The 17,273-nt window shown below is 39.8% G+C and overlaps 1 protein-coding gene across 1 annotated transcript in view; it reads left to right on the top strand.

The window, feature by feature from the left end:
* The window catches only part of CNTNAP2 (contactin associated protein 2), a 1,664,903-nt gene extending 1,649,464 nt beyond the window's left edge, over positions 1-15,439 (top strand). The window contains exons 23-24 of the mRNA XM_038391157.1: positions 6,450-6,521; positions 9,311-15,439. Coding sequence (XP_038247085.1) covers positions 6,450-6,521; positions 9,311-9,510 — 272 coding nt within the window. The 3' untranslated portion in view covers positions 9,511-15,439. The remainder of the gene's footprint in view (positions 1-6,449; positions 6,522-9,310) is intronic.
* Positions 15,440-17,273: the final 1,834 nt, after the last annotated feature.

Below are 17,273 nucleotides of genomic sequence, written 5' to 3'. Positions count from 1 at the left end.
AGAAAATCATGCATCACGGAACCTTTATTTTGAAATGAAAATTATATATATATATATCTCCAGTGCCTTGCACTTGCACAATCAAAGCATGTAAAATGCTGTTATTGGGAAATGACAATGCAAAGTGCAAGACAGTGCAGAATCAAGTCCATTGGCTCATCTAATCCATCCCTGCTCCCAGTACAGGATTATTCCCTGTTTTCTCGTGTGTTGTCCAGTATAGTTTTTTAATTGTCTCCAAGGATGCAGCTTTCATTGGACGACTGTGGCCTTCCACCCTTCCCTAGGAAGATTTTTCCTTAGTCACCATAAAAACTACACACACTTTTTACATGCCTGTCGCACAATCACTTTTAAAAGCTTTTTCCTGTGGTTACGAGAAGAATGCTATAACAAATTTCAGGAACCCCTGAAAGAAGTTAAGGGGTTAGTAGCAACCCATTTAGGAGTTATTCCATGCATCTCAGTGGATTGTTGAGTCTGGAGCCTATTGGGGACAAGTTAAACGTCAATAGTGTTAACTATTACACTGCTGATCATTCTAATAGAAACATCCAGCAAATGTGTCTCCATAATCCCAGACTGTCTCCCCCACTACCCTACGTACCAGAGGTGTCCAGAGAACAATTTCCCAATCCCAACAACTTTTAGGGTTTTAAAATTTGTTTTTGGAACAGAAGCAAAACCTTTTGAATGTTTTTGTTAAATGGAATGGTCAAAACAGCTGGTTTTGGATCAAAAATTTCACGCTTTTGATTTCTTTTTCTTTTGTCAAAAGTGACCAGAGAGCCCTGGGCCTCAAAAACTTTCCCAACAAAAACTTTGTAAAAACTGATATGCCTCTACAAAATATTTTGACTTCAAGTAATTCGTATTTTGACAGTAATGAATGGTGGATGCTTTTCGTGTGATTTGCCTGCAGTAAATTAATGCACTTGATCTAAATGCAAAACACAGTACATGAAGACTACTGCAAACTTTGCATGCAAAGTGTATTGTCTCCCTCATTGTCACTTATTACTGAATTATTATAAATCTGTACAAGGAAACCATGACATTTTTACCAAGAAAATTCTACTCTCTAATGCAAGATGAGCATCTTTTTTTTTTAATTCAGTCCCTTGGTTCACTTATTGCCAGTGTCTGTTTCATTTAAGCCATGGTGGGATATTTATGAAGACTTGCTGAGCACTTTGGTTGAGTGCTAACTACCCTCAGCTTTCACTAATTTTAATCAACTTGACCTTATTGTCCTAAGCCCCAAGCCAGCCATTCATTAACCACATGCTAAACTTTAAGCATGTGAGTATTCTCATTGACTTCACTTGCTTCACCAGGATTACGTGCATGCTTGATGTTAAGTACATACTTAACTGCTATGCTATATTAAGGCCTTAGTTATTGCAATTCATCATTTTAAAATCTAAAATCCATGGAAAGGTATTACACTCTATTGTATAAACTTGTTACCCTTAGTTATAATGATAGAAGAAGACAAAATACTAATGTTATATATTTTCCCCTCCATTGGGTTCAATGTAGAACTAGTAAGAAAGGGAAATTTCAAAGTAACTGCAGATGTGTGGTGCTGTCATAGAGAGCCAAGCAATTAGTCAAACAGTTGCTGTAATTAGGGTGTCTGTTGAGAAAGGGTATGAAATTGGTACCCTGAGTACAATAGCCTTGTCTGAAAGGCAGCATTGTACTTGTACGGAGTACAGCAAAAATACTAGGTATTTTTCTTCTCTGCTACAATCCAGAGAAGAACAATGGGCTGGTCTAGTCTCACACGCTTTCTCAGAAGCCTAAAATATCAGTGATTTTTGTACATGCAGCAACACAGGATTGGTCAGTCAGGGCTGTATTTCTTTGTTGGCTGATGGTACTAACAGTTAAGGGCCAGGGAAACCATCCAACAGCAAAAAGAAAGAAAAGCTCTATTTTGATTTGATCCAGTTGTCTATTTTGCTATTGGTTTCTCAGTAACTTTCTTCTTCCTTTCAGAGTAGCAGCCGTGTTAGTCTGTATTCGCAAAAAGAAAAGGAGTACTTGTGGCACCTTAGAGACTAACAAATTTATTAGAGCATAAGCTTTCGTGAGCTACAGCTCACTTCATCGGATGCATTTGGTGGAAAAAAAAAAGTTTTTCCACCAAATGCATCCGATGAAGTGAGATGTAGCTCACAAAAGCTTATGCTCTAATAAATTTGTTAGTCTCTAAGGTGCCACAAGTACTCCTTTTCTTTTTTCTTTTTCCTTGGACACTAACTCTGATTCTCTTCACTGAGACTGATTTTGCATCGCCATAATTCCATTGACTCCAGTGAAGTTGATTATAATTTATACCACTGTGAAAACAGAATCAGGCTTTGAATGTTTGCAGAATTTGGAGCCTCTAGGCTAAACAACCAAAAAGGGGTGATAAAGAGGATTTTTCAATGAATATCACTACTGTTAGGTGGAGTGGATGTGGGGTTGTGATAACAACAGCTTTATTCTTGGCCCAAAGCAACAGAAATTGTTGAGCACAGTCACTGATTAACAACAAACTTCTTAAAATCCAACTTGGATGCAAGGGAGCGGAGCAGATCTTTACAGAAGACTGGACCAAAACTCACATTTTAATGCTAATGGTGCGTGTGTGTTTGCATCCGAGGCAAATTCTCAAAATCATAATTTTGCTGAGAGTGGAAGTTTCATCATTTCTACTTTGAAAAGCTATATTTGCATCTTGAAAATAACAAAATTTCATCCCGAACAAAATCACAGCTGTGCTTGAAGGCTCATGAGAATATCCATTTCCTCTCTCACAAGCCCTCTCTCTCTCTCTCAAAGTGAATATAGGTTATTCTGCACAACTAAGGTGAATCATCCCATTAGCATAGACATTTTTCAAATGTTTCAATTGGAAGATCTTCACATGCTGGAAGCCTACAAAAAGGGAAAATTAGTTTCCAGTATTGACTATATTGTGTGTGTTGGAAAAGAGAGTATTCTACTGTTCAAGAAGCCGGGATGGCAAAAATAGACAAATTCAGTTATCACCATATACAACTTGTAATTCCCTTCAGATTTCAGAACACCTTCATTAAAATAAAAATAACGAACAGTTTTGAAATTTTCAAAAGACCTTTTCTTATAAGGACTCCATCCAGCCTAATATTCTCTTGCTGTGCGGGGGAAAGCTGCAGTGTTGTCCCATGATTTAGCATCTGCCAAGCAAAATGGTAGTTTGAGCCATTATAATGGCCACATCCGCAGTCATAAACACCTGATTCTGCCTCTGGTCTGTTTATCCAGTCGTACCTCCCCTTTCTGTTCAGTGGTTTCTGTAGAGATCCACTTGCAACCAATGGCTTTACATATAATAAATGAGCTTTGGTATTATTTGTATTGGTATTATTATTATTGTAGCAATGTCAGGGGATTTCGAAAAGTATACATGATGAAGTTAAGCTGCTGTCTCCATATTGACCTTAAATATAGAATATCATTAAAATAATATTAAAAATATGGACTTTGCCTTTAGTCCTTTCTGAATCATTTACACATCCGTTGCTAATTCTATCTAGCCCTATTTATCCTTAGGCAAATAAAAGGATAGTGAAGACAGCAAACTTTTTACAACTAGACTATGTGTTCTTAGATTTACTCTGTGGCATTTTTTAAAGCTGATCTACAACTAAGTCCAGCCAGCACAGCTGTGAATAGAGGAGACCACTCAGGACACCAGACCCTACTCTAAAGGATAATTTAAGTCCTAGATGGTCAAATTGAAAACTAATCCAACAGACTAATTTGAGGTTAAAAGATACAGAAGGCACCATCTGCCCTGCACTTTGCAAGTGTATCAGATGGCATGGTGTCTACAAACCACAGTTGAGTTTGGATTCCCCTAAAGCAGTTCAGTGCATTCACATGTCAGCCCTGTGTTTGGCACAATGGTGTTGGCATGTCCTCACTTCACACTTTTCGCTTCTGGTTGCTATCTGTGCATGTTTACTGCCACAGCTGCCCAAGGAGAGAATTTGGAGAATTTTGTCGCATTTATTACCAGAGCAAAATCACAGAATTCACAAACCAGAGAAGTGGCTTTTTTCCAGGATGACTGCTTCCACAGAAGAACTATTTGCCATGTTTGCTATTTTTTGATTCCCAGTGGATTGATAAAGATGGACACTTGGCTGCTGTAAGACAGAGAAATGAGGCGGAGATTTAGGGATTCCTGAATATCGAAGGAGAGTGTACCAATATAGTTCCAGCCCAGCCTTTACAACCCAAATAACTAAATGGCCCTATTTACGGTCTTGAGTAATGGCTAGGGTGATGCATGGTATTTAAAACCAAAAATCATTCAGCTTCTTTGTGGAATTGTGATAGTTTTGCCCAACTAGCATGGCAGTGATTGGTTGAAATTTCTGAATGAGGAAGGCAGCTTTCTTTTTTCTTCTTCAACCTAATAATGCAGCAGCAGTACAGCTGTAATCCCTATGGACAAGATAATTGCTTTTGCTATGTTAAGGTTAGCTACATGTAATAACTACAGCTTCATGATGCTTATTTGCTCTGGGCAAGTCATCATTTGCAGCTATTGTGATACAAGTGTCAGGCAATGAACACAGTCCTTCTGGGATATGTTCATATCATTAATGTCCTGGAGATAATGGAAGGATTTGAAGAGTCACCAAACTGTGATGGAGAAAATGAACACTCTTGCCCATTAACAGCTCCCCAGTGGTGCACCTATGTATCATTGCTGCACAGACTATTCATTATTCCACTGTGATGCAGATCCTAGTGGAGCACATACACGAGTTTCTAGATATTAATGTGAGTTCACCAGTCAGTTAACAAGAATTTTGAGGAACTCCTGTTTGTATCCAAGGAAGAAGAATGGCACACTGTATATTCAAGATGGATGATGATAAATTGGAGAGGATTCAGAGAAGAGCCACAGGATAATTAAAGGGTTGGAAAACATGCCTTATAGTGATAGACTCCAGGAGGTCAAACTATTTTGCTTAACAAAGAGAAGGTTAAGAGGTGACTTGATTACAGTCTATAACTATCTACATTGGGAACAAATATTTAATAATGGGCTCTTCAGTGTAGTGCAGAAAGGTGTAATATGATCCAATGGCTGGCAGTTGAAGCTAGGCAAACTCAGACTGGAAGTAAGATATACATTTTTAACAGTGAGAGTAATTAAACACTGGAACAATTTCCAAGGGCCATGATGGATTCTCCATCACTGACAATTTTTAAATCACTATTGGATGTTTTTCTAAAAAATCTGCTCTAGGAATTATTTTGGGGGCATTCTATGGCCTGTGTTATACAGGAGGTCAGACTACTAGCTATTTAACACACCATGGCTCTGCCTCAGTCCCAGAGTATACACATGAGAAACCACTTGAGACCATGTGGTCTGAAGAGAGTTTTGGAGCTAGAGAAGTGATTCTGAGCTATCAAGACTTTGGTGCAGATGCTTTGCAACACAAAAGGAACCTAGATGCCTAAGAAGAGAAAGTTAAACTCCATAATGAGCAAGCCTCTAGATGCAGTGATTGTATCAGTGGTCTTTAATGGCAACCTATTACAATATACACCAAAGGAAAAAGAACAGCTATCCTTTAAATACTGACCTGAGTCATAAATAATTTCTCCGATTTCTGCATCTCCTCCAGTAATGGTTTTCCTATCGAAATTTTCTTGTTTATTCATTGAAAACACTACCATGTTTCTGTGACAAAGTATCGAGTGCTGTAAGTGTGCAGCCATTTGCACAACTACCAGGGTTGTCAGTATAGAGCTGGCAAGTAGACACTGCAGAGATGGGCAATACAGAAAAATTATGATCACAGATTAAATAGATGAGATTCCCTTTGAAAATACTCCTCAATATTCTGTGGATGGCCAAACCTGGAACTTCCCATCCAAACTTTAGCCTAAAGCTGAACTGATTCTTTGGCCCCATCTCTACCACAATCACTCATTTGTTTACTTTAGGCTGTGCAATAAAAAAGAGGATTCCTTTTTGTCACACAGTTTTCTGGTACTATATTGCAGTCCCTAAAGGCTGGAGAAATTGGAATCTCTTCTGGTTAGCAATGTCTAGTATCACTAAGGCAGAAATCTCACTAGAAGCACAATACGATCTCCCACTGTTAGGGAGAAATAAATTTAAAAATCCTATAAAAGTCTGGATTGCCTTTTGTATTTCATTTAGATTCTTGAATGGTTTGGGGTTGAGTAGAGTGGCTTTGAGATATCAGGGAGAGAGGAAATTTTCTTACTTAAAAATAAAAATACAAATCACAGCTGACTTTCTTTTTTTAACTTTATTTATTTTAGTATCTTGGGCTTGTGACAAGTGTATTTTTAAGGCAGTCTTGTGTGTTTTCGGGAACTGATGTATTATAATATGAATTTTAATTCCCGTTTTACAGCCAGTGCTGATTTCCCATACAATGGTCAAGCTATAGGAGATGGAGTTAACAGGAACTCTGCCATTATTGGAGGTAAGAAAAATATATGCATTGGTAAGATGTTTTGTGGCTTGTGCATAGAAGTCTGAAACTACAGAAATTAGTATGTTCAAACTGTTTGGTTTAGTAAAGGGCTTCCCTACATGGGACAGTTATACCAGTTTAAGGTAAAGTGTGAATTTAAACCACTGCAGTTATACTGGGCTAAGGAGGTCTACATGGGGAATTATATCAGTATAAGAGTGCCTTTTTTCAGTTTAGCTTATGGCACTTTGAAAGCCATTTAAGTTAAAGTAAAAAAAAAAAGCTACTTTTATTCAGTGTAGTTGTATTGGTATAACTGGTCAAATTTCCTGCAGTTTAGTGTAATGAATTAGTACACACCAATCAGCATGAACCTAGGGCCTGTTCCTGCTCCCACTGAAGTAGGTTCAAGCCTGTAGATTCAAAGGCTGTAGGTCAAGCACACTCTGTTATGCTCTTGGCATGATTCAGCTATCATGCTGACCTCACCTCTACTTAGAGACCAGATTCTGCCCTAACACTTGACAGAACCTCATTATAATTACAAATGCACAAGTTATTAATTGCAGAATTTGGCCTCAGCATCTAAGGGCTTGTCTACACTTAACGCTGCAACAATACAGCTGCAGCACTTCAATGAAGACACTACCTATGCCGATGGGAGGGGTTCTCCTGTCAACAGAGGTACTCCACCTTCCCAAGAGGCGGTAGCTAGGTCAACGGGAAAATTCTGGCTACACTGGGGACTAGGTTTGTTTAACTGCCTCTCTCATGGGATGTTCATTTTTCACTGTTTAGTAAAACTGGCTTGTGAGTAGGATTTTTTTCTTAATCATAATTCAGAGATTATTTGCAAAATGTGGATCCTGATTCAGATTTATACATACACATATGTATGCTTAGGTCTCCTGGCCTGCACCATACAAAGGGGTATTCAGATAAGAGGGTTGGGTCTGAGCCTCTCTTTAATTAGCATCATAGTAAGATAGAGAGGGATAGTATTGCCACATTAATCTCCAAATGCATTCAAGTATTTTTCTAAAAGATAAACCTTTCTTCTTAAAATCTCTTTTAGGGAGAAATTACCACAGGTTTCTTTTATTTAGCCACAATGGAACAGCTTCAATACAGGGAATAGGGGGGCAGAAAGAGAGAGTCTGTAGCCTGGTGGTTAGAGCACTCACCTGGGGGGTGGGAGACTGAGGATCCAGTCCCCCTGATCCAAAGGGGTTTTTTAATTATTTATGCATAGGGGAACAGCTTCAACAGGAGAGATTTAGGGGTTTCCACAGAATATCCCATGCCCAGTGGTTAGACCACTCGCCTGACACATGGCAGATCTCTGTTCAAATCCCTTCTTCTTATCAGGTGGAGGCAGGATTTGAACTAGGGATTGCCCACACCTCAGGTGAGTATCCTATCCTCTGGGCTAAAAGCTACAAGGGAGTCCTTCCTCTTAAAGTGACATAGATGCCTAATCCCAAGAGAGGGTTTACAGCTGAGAATTCAAAGCAGAGGGAGGTGCCTCCCTGCATCCAGACTTAGGTGCCTATTTCTGAGAGGAGTGAGGGCGGGGGGGGGCGGGGGGGGGAGGTCTTGTACACCCCTCCCTCAGCTTGCCATCTCCCATTGGCTGTTTTAAGGCAGGGAGTCGTCTACTATGCTTGCTTTTGTGAATCCCAATCTATCTTTCCCCATTCATTTTATAGGGAGCCTGAGAGCTCTGTGAATCTCATTAATTTTTCTGGTCACCTAAAAGCTAGGTGTGGTGATGGTGACTTAAGTATCTTTGTGAATCTAGCCCTTATTATCAAACCTGCCCCTTTTTATCGTTGAAAAACGAAGTGTCTATAGCTGGTTGGAAAATAGAAAAATGTTTACAAATTTTTTTGTGAAAAAATAAAAAATATTTGAAATTGAAAATATTTTGATGAGCACCAGTGTTTATCCCCCATACGAACTGGGCTCCCTCCGAGCACATAATTGTATCTCTGAATATATGGAACATAACTAAACAACAATCTGAATGCCCAGCTCATCAATTACCAAGCCTCATATAAAACGACTGACTACGGAAGAGAAAAGGCTTTCTAGGATTGTTAGCGCGAGAAGCTTGCAGTTTTCCACTCTGGATGAAATTCACACACCCACTGAGGGCCCATCTGGCCCTCTACACCACAGATGTGCCACTTTAACACCACTGCCGCCCATAGGGAACAAGAGGAAGGTCATGAAGGGGGCTTGCTATGTCAAGGCACTCAGTATTTGCCTCAATTAGGCTATTGCAGAGGTGACTCTAAATAGGATGGTGCAGAGGTTGCCCCTCACTTGACCTCTTGGGGGTTCAGAAGGCCAGCACCCACTATTCCAGACAAATGCAATAGGCATCATAGAAGGCCGGTGCTGCATATCCATGGCCTACCTACAGGTGACGTGTATTCTGTCCCACATGGAGTTGACAAAGCCCAGGTAACTCATCTTCATTTATACTGGTATTCAGTAGGGAGTAGTTGGGCCCTCTGTCTCTGAGATCACCCATAAAGCACCAAACACTCCTGTGGACTGTATAAATAGTAATAATGTTGAGGTTCAACCATTGCAGTAAGGATTAGGGGACTCTGTTTGATTAAGTTTTGGAGTAAACCACAAAGAAATTCCATAGACATTAGTAGAGCCAAACCAAAAAAAGTGCCAGATTAGGGTAAACATATGAAGTAGACAGTAAAATCAAGCCCACATGGAATTCCTGAATTTTATTTTATTTTTTTTCTGCTTCTGTCATTCCTCCTATCCATTAGGTGTCATCGCTGTTGTGATCTTCACGATACTTTGCACGCTGGTGTTCCTGATACGCTACATGTTCCGTCACAAGGGAACCTACCACACCAATGAGGCCAAGGGGGCGGAGTCTGCTGAGAGCGCTGATGCAGCCATCATGAACAATGACCCCAACTTTACGGAGACCATCGACGAGAGCAAAAAAGAGTGGCTTATCTGAGAGTGTGTGGAGGGGGTTGGAAGCAGGGCCGGGGTGGGGGTAGGGACGACTCTTTTAGCGAGGTGAGAACGCTCTACTTCAGACTCTTGAGCACATCTAGTAAAAAGATCAGCACAAATGGAAGAGCAAGCAACAGGCAAAACCGATGAGACTGGAAACAAGGATAACACACACATTTAAGAAAAGTACTTTTTAATATTCATTTGCAATGAATTTCCCCTTCTGTATCCCAACAACAACAAACAACAGCTTTTAGAGCTTCAGCATTGGTTAAAATTTGTCAGTAATACCTGTCTTTTCTGTGTGTGTTTAGAGGTGTTCTAAATACCCGTGATGATAACAGGGCCAGTTTTCTACATTTTTTAAAAGCCCTTTAGAATGTGGATATTTCTGTCTTGAAAACAGCTTACAAATCGATACATCCTCAAAGTGTTCTTTTCAGTCATGCATAGTCGGTTCCAGACAGGTTGCCATAATACCTGTTCACATATTGTTTCATTTGGTGGTGTTTGAATTGGGGTTTAAAAGTTCTAGGGGAGGAAATGAGGTAGGGAAAAGAGGATCAAATCATATTTGCCAATTTTCAGTCATCTTGTGCCAACACTTTAAGAGTCTCCCACTTTGGCACAGGCATTTCAAAATGTTGATTCTGTATAGTACTTATCAGCAATGTAAAAATATTATAATTATTCTGACTATAGGAGAGGAGTAAAAGCACAGGAAAACTTTTGTGTTGGTTTGTTTGTTTAAATCAGAAGGAGACTGTATACCTAATCTGTTTCTGTAACTTTGGCTATGATGCTGCTAACCTGAGGCCACACGGCGGTTTCAGTTTAAACTCAGCTCTGCCTGTGATATATTGGCGTACACTGTATGTAGGCATAAGCATTGTAGCTGGGAATTAGTCAGACTTTACCGTTTGTTTGCTTCATAGGCTGTCACAGAACTATTGGTGCAGTTCTAAGGAATGCATTTGATCCAACAGTTTTCACATAATACTTTTCTGTCATTGGCATAGCAATTTAGTTTGTTCTTTAAATCTTTGGTTTAAATCCCTTTGTGAAGAAAGCCTCTGTCACAGTGTTCTCTCGGGCAGTAAGGTAAAACCAGAGGCTTAAAGACTCCTGCTCAGAGACAGAGCAGCAGAAACACACAGCATAAGAGCAGAGGTCCTTTTTTTAATAAACAGATTTGCCTGATCAGTTTCACTGTCTTTTTGGAGTAATGACTAAGGACTGCAAATGCAATATCTAGTGCTTCAGGGATCACAATCTCTCAGACCAGCTGAATGTCAGGCATGTCACTGAGAAAGAGGCAGTCAGTTTGCAGAGAGGGTAAGTGGTAGCCTGAATAGTTAATTTCATCCTTGGATGGCAATAAAGTGGTTTTTGCTTCTCCACTGCAAAGGAGCAGGAGTCTCCAATAACCTTGTTTAATGGAGACACAGGGCCTTATGGGTAGTTGTGTGGAACAGAATGAAGATATGAATGTATAGCAGGACATTTACTGTGCATCAAAAACCAGAATCAATACTAAGAATTTCTTATGAAAGGATTTATGCCTGTGGCATTTTTGGTGTCATGTAACCTTATAATATTTACAATTTTGGTATGCACAGCTTTAATCCATTCCTTCAGTATCTATTTGCAAGACTTGTTTGAAATTCAGATGAACATCACTCTGATGAACTAAGCAATGCTGTTTTCTTTTAGTTCCTTCTTCCCCTTTCTTTATTTTTGCTTTATAGCATTATTTTGTTGGATGTTGTAAATTGAAAGGACATTTTTTTTTAATTAGAGATGGAATATTGGAGCATTTTCAGGATTCCTTTGTATTCATAGGTCTTAAAACTGCTTCCTTGTTTATAAATGCACAGTTAGCAGACATGGCAACAATTTAAAGATATTGGGTATGTGTTAAGGCTTTTTGTTAAAATTCTCCACAGTTTGTCTCTCAAACGGGACTTGCTGAATCACTAGAGCTAATGTAGATCTCAAACCCACTGCTTTCTTCAGGGTATGGATTTGGACTCGGTATGTAAATTTGGCCAGTTTTAAGAAAGTTATTGTCTGTTTCTCAGGTATCTTTATGGCGGTGGGGTCCAAACAGGAAAGAACCCCATCTTTGCCCCACTCCATGCTTAGCACTGGTTTGCCTCAAAAACTATCATCTCTCTCTTTGAGTGAGAAGTTGTTATTCTTGTTTAAGATCAGTGGGTATAAGAAGAATATCCTCCCCTTGAAGAGTGTCAAAACAACACTATAGCATTTTGAAACTAATCTGCCATACATCACTAGCTAGTCAGGCCAGCCACCTCTACTGTTGGGTGGATAGGTCACAAAAATCTTCTCTTCTAGTGAAGAAAATCCCACTTTTCCTTATTGATTTTAGTTTAATTTGATTTCAAATGGTATTTTGGGCATTCCCAGCAAAGACTATGCATGTTACTTCAGAAGGCCCAGATACAGCAAATGAGAGCAGAGTGCCCATTTCCTTAGGCTGTGATTTTTGTTGCAGTAAAAAGGCTGACTTTCTAACTGAATTTAGCGTGAGAAGTGCCAGCTCTGCTGCCTGAGACTGGAGTCCTGTGGTTCTTCACACAACCAAGACAGCAGAAGTCTCCACAGAGACACACTTCCCAACTAACATGGCTCATTCCTGCGCTGGAAGGGCAAGTGGATAGTTGTCTCTCATGTCCAGTCAAGTCTTCGGGTACTTGGTTGACCTAGCAACAAGCATATCAGTTAAGACAGTGGTCTTTGTGATGGTGATGTCTGTTCATTAATGACTAAACTCAGACCACCAACTCAATTCACATGAGGCACTGGGCAGCCATCTGATGGAAATGATGGACCCGGTCTCGATTCAAACCCGTGCAATAAAGAAGAAAAGCAAAGTCAATGCCAATACCTTAATCATCTGGTCTCCCAACCTTCTGTCTCTCTCAGCTCACAGACTCTCAGAGCTCTTCATGTGAAGCTCATGAGAGCTGCGTATATTTGTGTTGACCTTTTTGCAGGGAAGCCTCATGCGGTGAGGAGAAGAAGCTGGTAGTAAACTTCAGTGTTATGATTATTTTCCTGATTCAGTAGGAATAAGGAGTTGCCTTCATAAACCCAGGAGCTATTTGTATTAATGATTGAAAATCTTATTGAGAGCTGCATTAGCAATAGTGTATTTCCTTAAACTGGAAGGGAGAGAGCTCAGCAGGCTGAGACAATGGATTTGACATTGCAGACTGACAGACCAGTATTTGATGGTGGAGATGGTGTCTTGGCTGCCAGTTCTTGTAACCTTTTCCTAGAATGCCTTGTAGATAGAATGCCATAGTCTTACGTAGGACAAATACTAGCCCTTCAGGGCCCCAGGAACTGAGAAGCAGCAGACTAAGATGGGTAGCTTGCAAAAGAAATGGTGATATTTTATATGATTCATGAGGGGAGTTCACGGGTACTTCTGGTTGCTAAGAGAGTTTGTACTGACCAACTGAGCAGTTAAAAGGGCAGGTAATATAGTGAGTTTTTGGCAAGTGCTATATATCTTCCTATGGTGGCTAAACCTGAATCATAACAGAGTGAATCCTGATGCGCACACAGCACTGCACTTGCCCTGAAATGTACTCAACTATCATAGGAGCATAGTGCACATTCATCTGAGTCAGTTTTCTCACTCATTTTAGTCCCTTTCCCTGTTTGAATATGTGGGGAAATGTGACTCTAAAAGGCCTGCTTCTGCTCCCATTGAAATCAATGGCAAAATTCCTGTTGATTTCTGTGGGGGGCAGATTGTGCCCAGATCAGGAGTGTCGGTCTAGTGGGGTAATGCTAAGGTGCATTTGGATCTACAGTCAAAATAAAGGCCCCCAGGAGATGAGCTGTGAAGTGCCAAAGAAATTTTGTCCTAGCCAAAATGGTAAAAATTAAAATGTTGATAACAAAACAGCCTTTAATAGAAACCAGCACTCTAATCTGTTATTTCTTATGTGTTCATTCAAATGCCCTTTATTCCATATTAGTCAGTTGACATTAGAAATTATCTTTAAAATCAGAAATCAATATTAAACAAAAATGTGAAATTTCAGTTAGGACTATAGGATTTGTGCCTACCATATGCACTGCACCTTTGTTCTCTTACACATAGTTATGTTCTTCACAGCAGTTACCACTTGAAAGGTAGGGAATTTGCAACGTTTTTAATCATGCTCAAGACAGCATGATGCATATAAAAGGGTGGTTTTCAATATTTCACGAAGATTGCCAAAGAGGAGGTGTATAATTACAAGTTAATGGTAGAGATACGAATTCTTTTTAGAAGAGAGTCTATTCCGTGATTACATTTTCATCAAAACAGAGTCTCTTTTAATGGCAGATGCATCTAACTTCCAGGATACCAATTGAAATGTGAAGCTGTTTCTCAGGCTGATAGGCAGTAGCTTTTTAATATGGTTTCTCACTCAGATTATCTTCCATTGTGTCATAAGCATGGTGACTCTTGAAGAGTTACATTGTTGAAAAGCAGAATCTAAATTCTATCTTTGTTAATCAAAATTGGTATTCAATCCTAGAGATATGAAACAGGAATCTCACCCTCCAAAAGCAACAGCATGTAAATTAGAACGAAAGAAGGAAAATATGTATGTATGCCTAATATTCTTTGTGAATGTTTTTCCTTTAGTTAAAAGTTCTATTAGAAACCAGATTGATAAATAAAAAAAATAGAAATTCTACATAGATTTAATTATCCTAACAGCTGCTTCCTTGTGCTTTGTATGTTCTGATCATTGTCTATATTTTTTTTCTTCCTCTAACAATAGGAAGTTAATTTGGAAAGGACAGAAGTCTCTGCCTCGTGAGAAAAGACTCAAAATATGCAGGGACTCATATCCTCTCCAAAAGGACTTGTTCCTCCTTGCAACAAAGAAGGCAGTCATACACACAAACAGTGATTGCTTAAAAATAAGAAACTGTTGCTTGACTGTGTTTAGTTTTCATTTCAACCAGCCTTGATTACATTCTGAAGGCCAGCTCCTAGGCTAGTGCAAGTTGGCATAGCTCCATTGACTGAATGAGAGCTATACCAATTTAGAGCAGCTGAGGATCTCTTCTCAAAAGTTTGGTCTGCACAAAATGACTGCTTTTGCTGTGATTGTTGCCATTCAGAGCCTACTATTGAATGCAGTGAGTTGTGTATGCATATCTAAGGGCAGAATTGTGCCCTCTGTCTGTTAATGGGTTAAATTATCAGGTTCCAGAAAGCTTTTATATTAAATCCCTTCAGAAAAGTATATGAATTGTACTTGAATAAAAGTATGTGAAACCAAGCAGGGAAACATGAATGCTACCAATACCAGTGAGTCAGGGGACATCGTTAAATCATTGTCCCCAACCTGTTGTGCTGTCTACTACAAATTGCCTTGATCATGTTCCAAAACCAACTACAACCCTGGTCCTGTCTAGGACTTTAGCTCAGTTTCTAGAACATGATTACATATACATGACAAATTGTGACCCTGTTGTACCCTGGCAGTCCTGACTCTGCTATATTTATACTGTGGGAGCTCAAGAGGGGGAGAATAGTTGTATGTTCTAGTGGAAGTAGGGTTACCAGATGGCAACTGTGAAAAACGGGACAGGGGGTTGGGGGTAATAGGCGCCTATATAAGAAAAAGTCCAAAACGGGATTGTCCCTTTAAAAATGGGACATCTGGTCACCCTAAGTGGAAGGATGTTCATCTTGATGGGAGTTCTGTCATGTGGCTAGAGCAATGTACTGGGATTGAAGACCCGTCCATTTTATTATCATCTCTGCTACTGACACACTGCACCTTTGGGCAAAGCTTTAACCTCTGTCTGCTTCAGTTTATCCACTGCGTGTTTCATGGAGGTCAGTGTGTGTGTGTAAAATACAAGATTATTTTGTGTGATGTGGATTGAAGACCTGTCCATTTTATTATCATCTCTGCTACTGACACACTGCACCTTTGGGCAAAGCTTTAACCTCTGCTTCAGTTTATCCACTGCGTGTTTCATGGAGGTCAGTGTGTGTGTGTGTGTGTGTGTGTGTGTGTGTGTGTGTGTGTGTGTGTGTGTAAAATACAAGATTATTTTAAGTGTGATGTGTATAGTTATTGAATAAGCATTCACAATTGCACTTCATTCTGAAGACTTTAAAGTGTGTGAGTGTGGCAAAGTGAAAATGAGGATTATATCAGAACCATTGCAGGGTTGAAAAGTATTAGGTGATAGAGATAACTGTCTATCTTTAAATTCAGCAGGATGAGGGAGAAAAAGGCACTCAATTTTGCCCACACTGCAGTTTTGCTGTTGGCTTGAATGGGAACACGGCTGGACCTAGTACCCTGAACTGCATTTCTTTGGCCATCCAAAATACAGTTGCAGGCTAAGTTTAGCGTGATATAGCTTTTGTGCTTGGGGTGTGAAAAATTCACAACCCTGAGCACCATAGTTGTGTCGACCTAACCCCTGGTGTAGACACAACTAGGATGAAGAAGGAATGCTTCCGTTGCCTTAGCTACCCTTGCTCCAGAAGGTGGATTCCCTGCAGTGATGGGGAAAAACACTTCCCTTTCTGTAGGATGCATCTACGCTAGAATTCCAGCAGCAGAGCTGCAGCGCTGCAATTCTACATCTCCTGTGACATATGACTCCGCTTTTCACATACAAACAATTCTCCTGCCAAAAAGCATTAAAACTAAACTTTCAGGGACTTTAGTGAGTCAAAGAGAGAGAAGAAAAATTGTTGAGGCAACAAAAACAAAACCAGGTTAGGCACTCTAAAAAGAGAGCATGGTGCGAAGAGATTTCAGCACAGAGAACATTTATTTTGATTGTAATGAGGTTTTCTGTTTCTCAGACATCAAATGAGAAAAGCAAAGCATGGCAGCTTTGAAATTTAAAAAAACAAACCTGAAGCTATGAGTAGAATCAGGTGCCCAATTTGCTTCTTCTGGTTCCCTTCTGAAACATGCCAGGCTGTGATATTGACTGCTTAGGCCCCTGTTGGGCATCTACATTTATCGACCAGGACTTGAGAAAAGTGTGCATCTCTTGCTTTACCAAGCAATTTACAATTGCTGTAAATTACCTTTTGCAGAGTTAATTCTTCCCTTTGCACAAGCTGGAGCAGTTACATTATCATTTAACTCATTAGAAACACAGCAGAGATATTGATTGGTGATAATATATGGTAGCCCCAGCCATTCCTGAGCCCAGTAAATGATTGTGGTAATGAGCATTGATATGTAATGAAGTCTGGTGTCCGGCACATTGAATCAGGTGGCTGAAATTTCTAGAAAACAAGAAATAGGAATTTGATTTGAATGAAACTCAAAAACAAAAACCTAACTTGATGTTTGCGGGATTGTTTTGCTAGCTAATGGATGAGCTATGCATTTATAGAGTCTTTCGTCAGCATTCTCCTCTCCAGTATGTAGTGTGAACTGTTAGGTACAGCGAGACAGTTCTCCTCAGAGTATGTGTGTCGCATAGTGTGCAGACATAATCAGTACAGAATATACAAAACAGTGCTCTGCATAGTGGCACCGTTACATGCAGGTCAGATTGAGAGCAGAGAGGAAAGACGGTCATGTGGTTGAAGGGCTGGCATGCTGGGTTCAAATTCTGGTTCTTTCCCAAATTTTTTGTTTGATCTTGAGCAAGTCACTTCTTCACTCTCTGCCTCAGTTCCCCATCAAGGAATGGGGACTCATATCTTTGTACCCCCAGGGATGATGTGAGGAGAAG

The sequence above is a fragment of the Dermochelys coriacea genome, chromosome 2 (genome assembly GCF_009764565.3).
Source record: "Dermochelys coriacea isolate rDerCor1 chromosome 2, rDerCor1.pri.v4, whole genome shotgun sequence".
Taxonomy (NCBI): domain Eukaryota; kingdom Metazoa; phylum Chordata; order Testudines; family Dermochelyidae; genus Dermochelys; species Dermochelys coriacea.
Note: the sequence above shows the minus strand (reverse complement) of the source record. Positions and strands in the feature narration are given on the sequence as shown.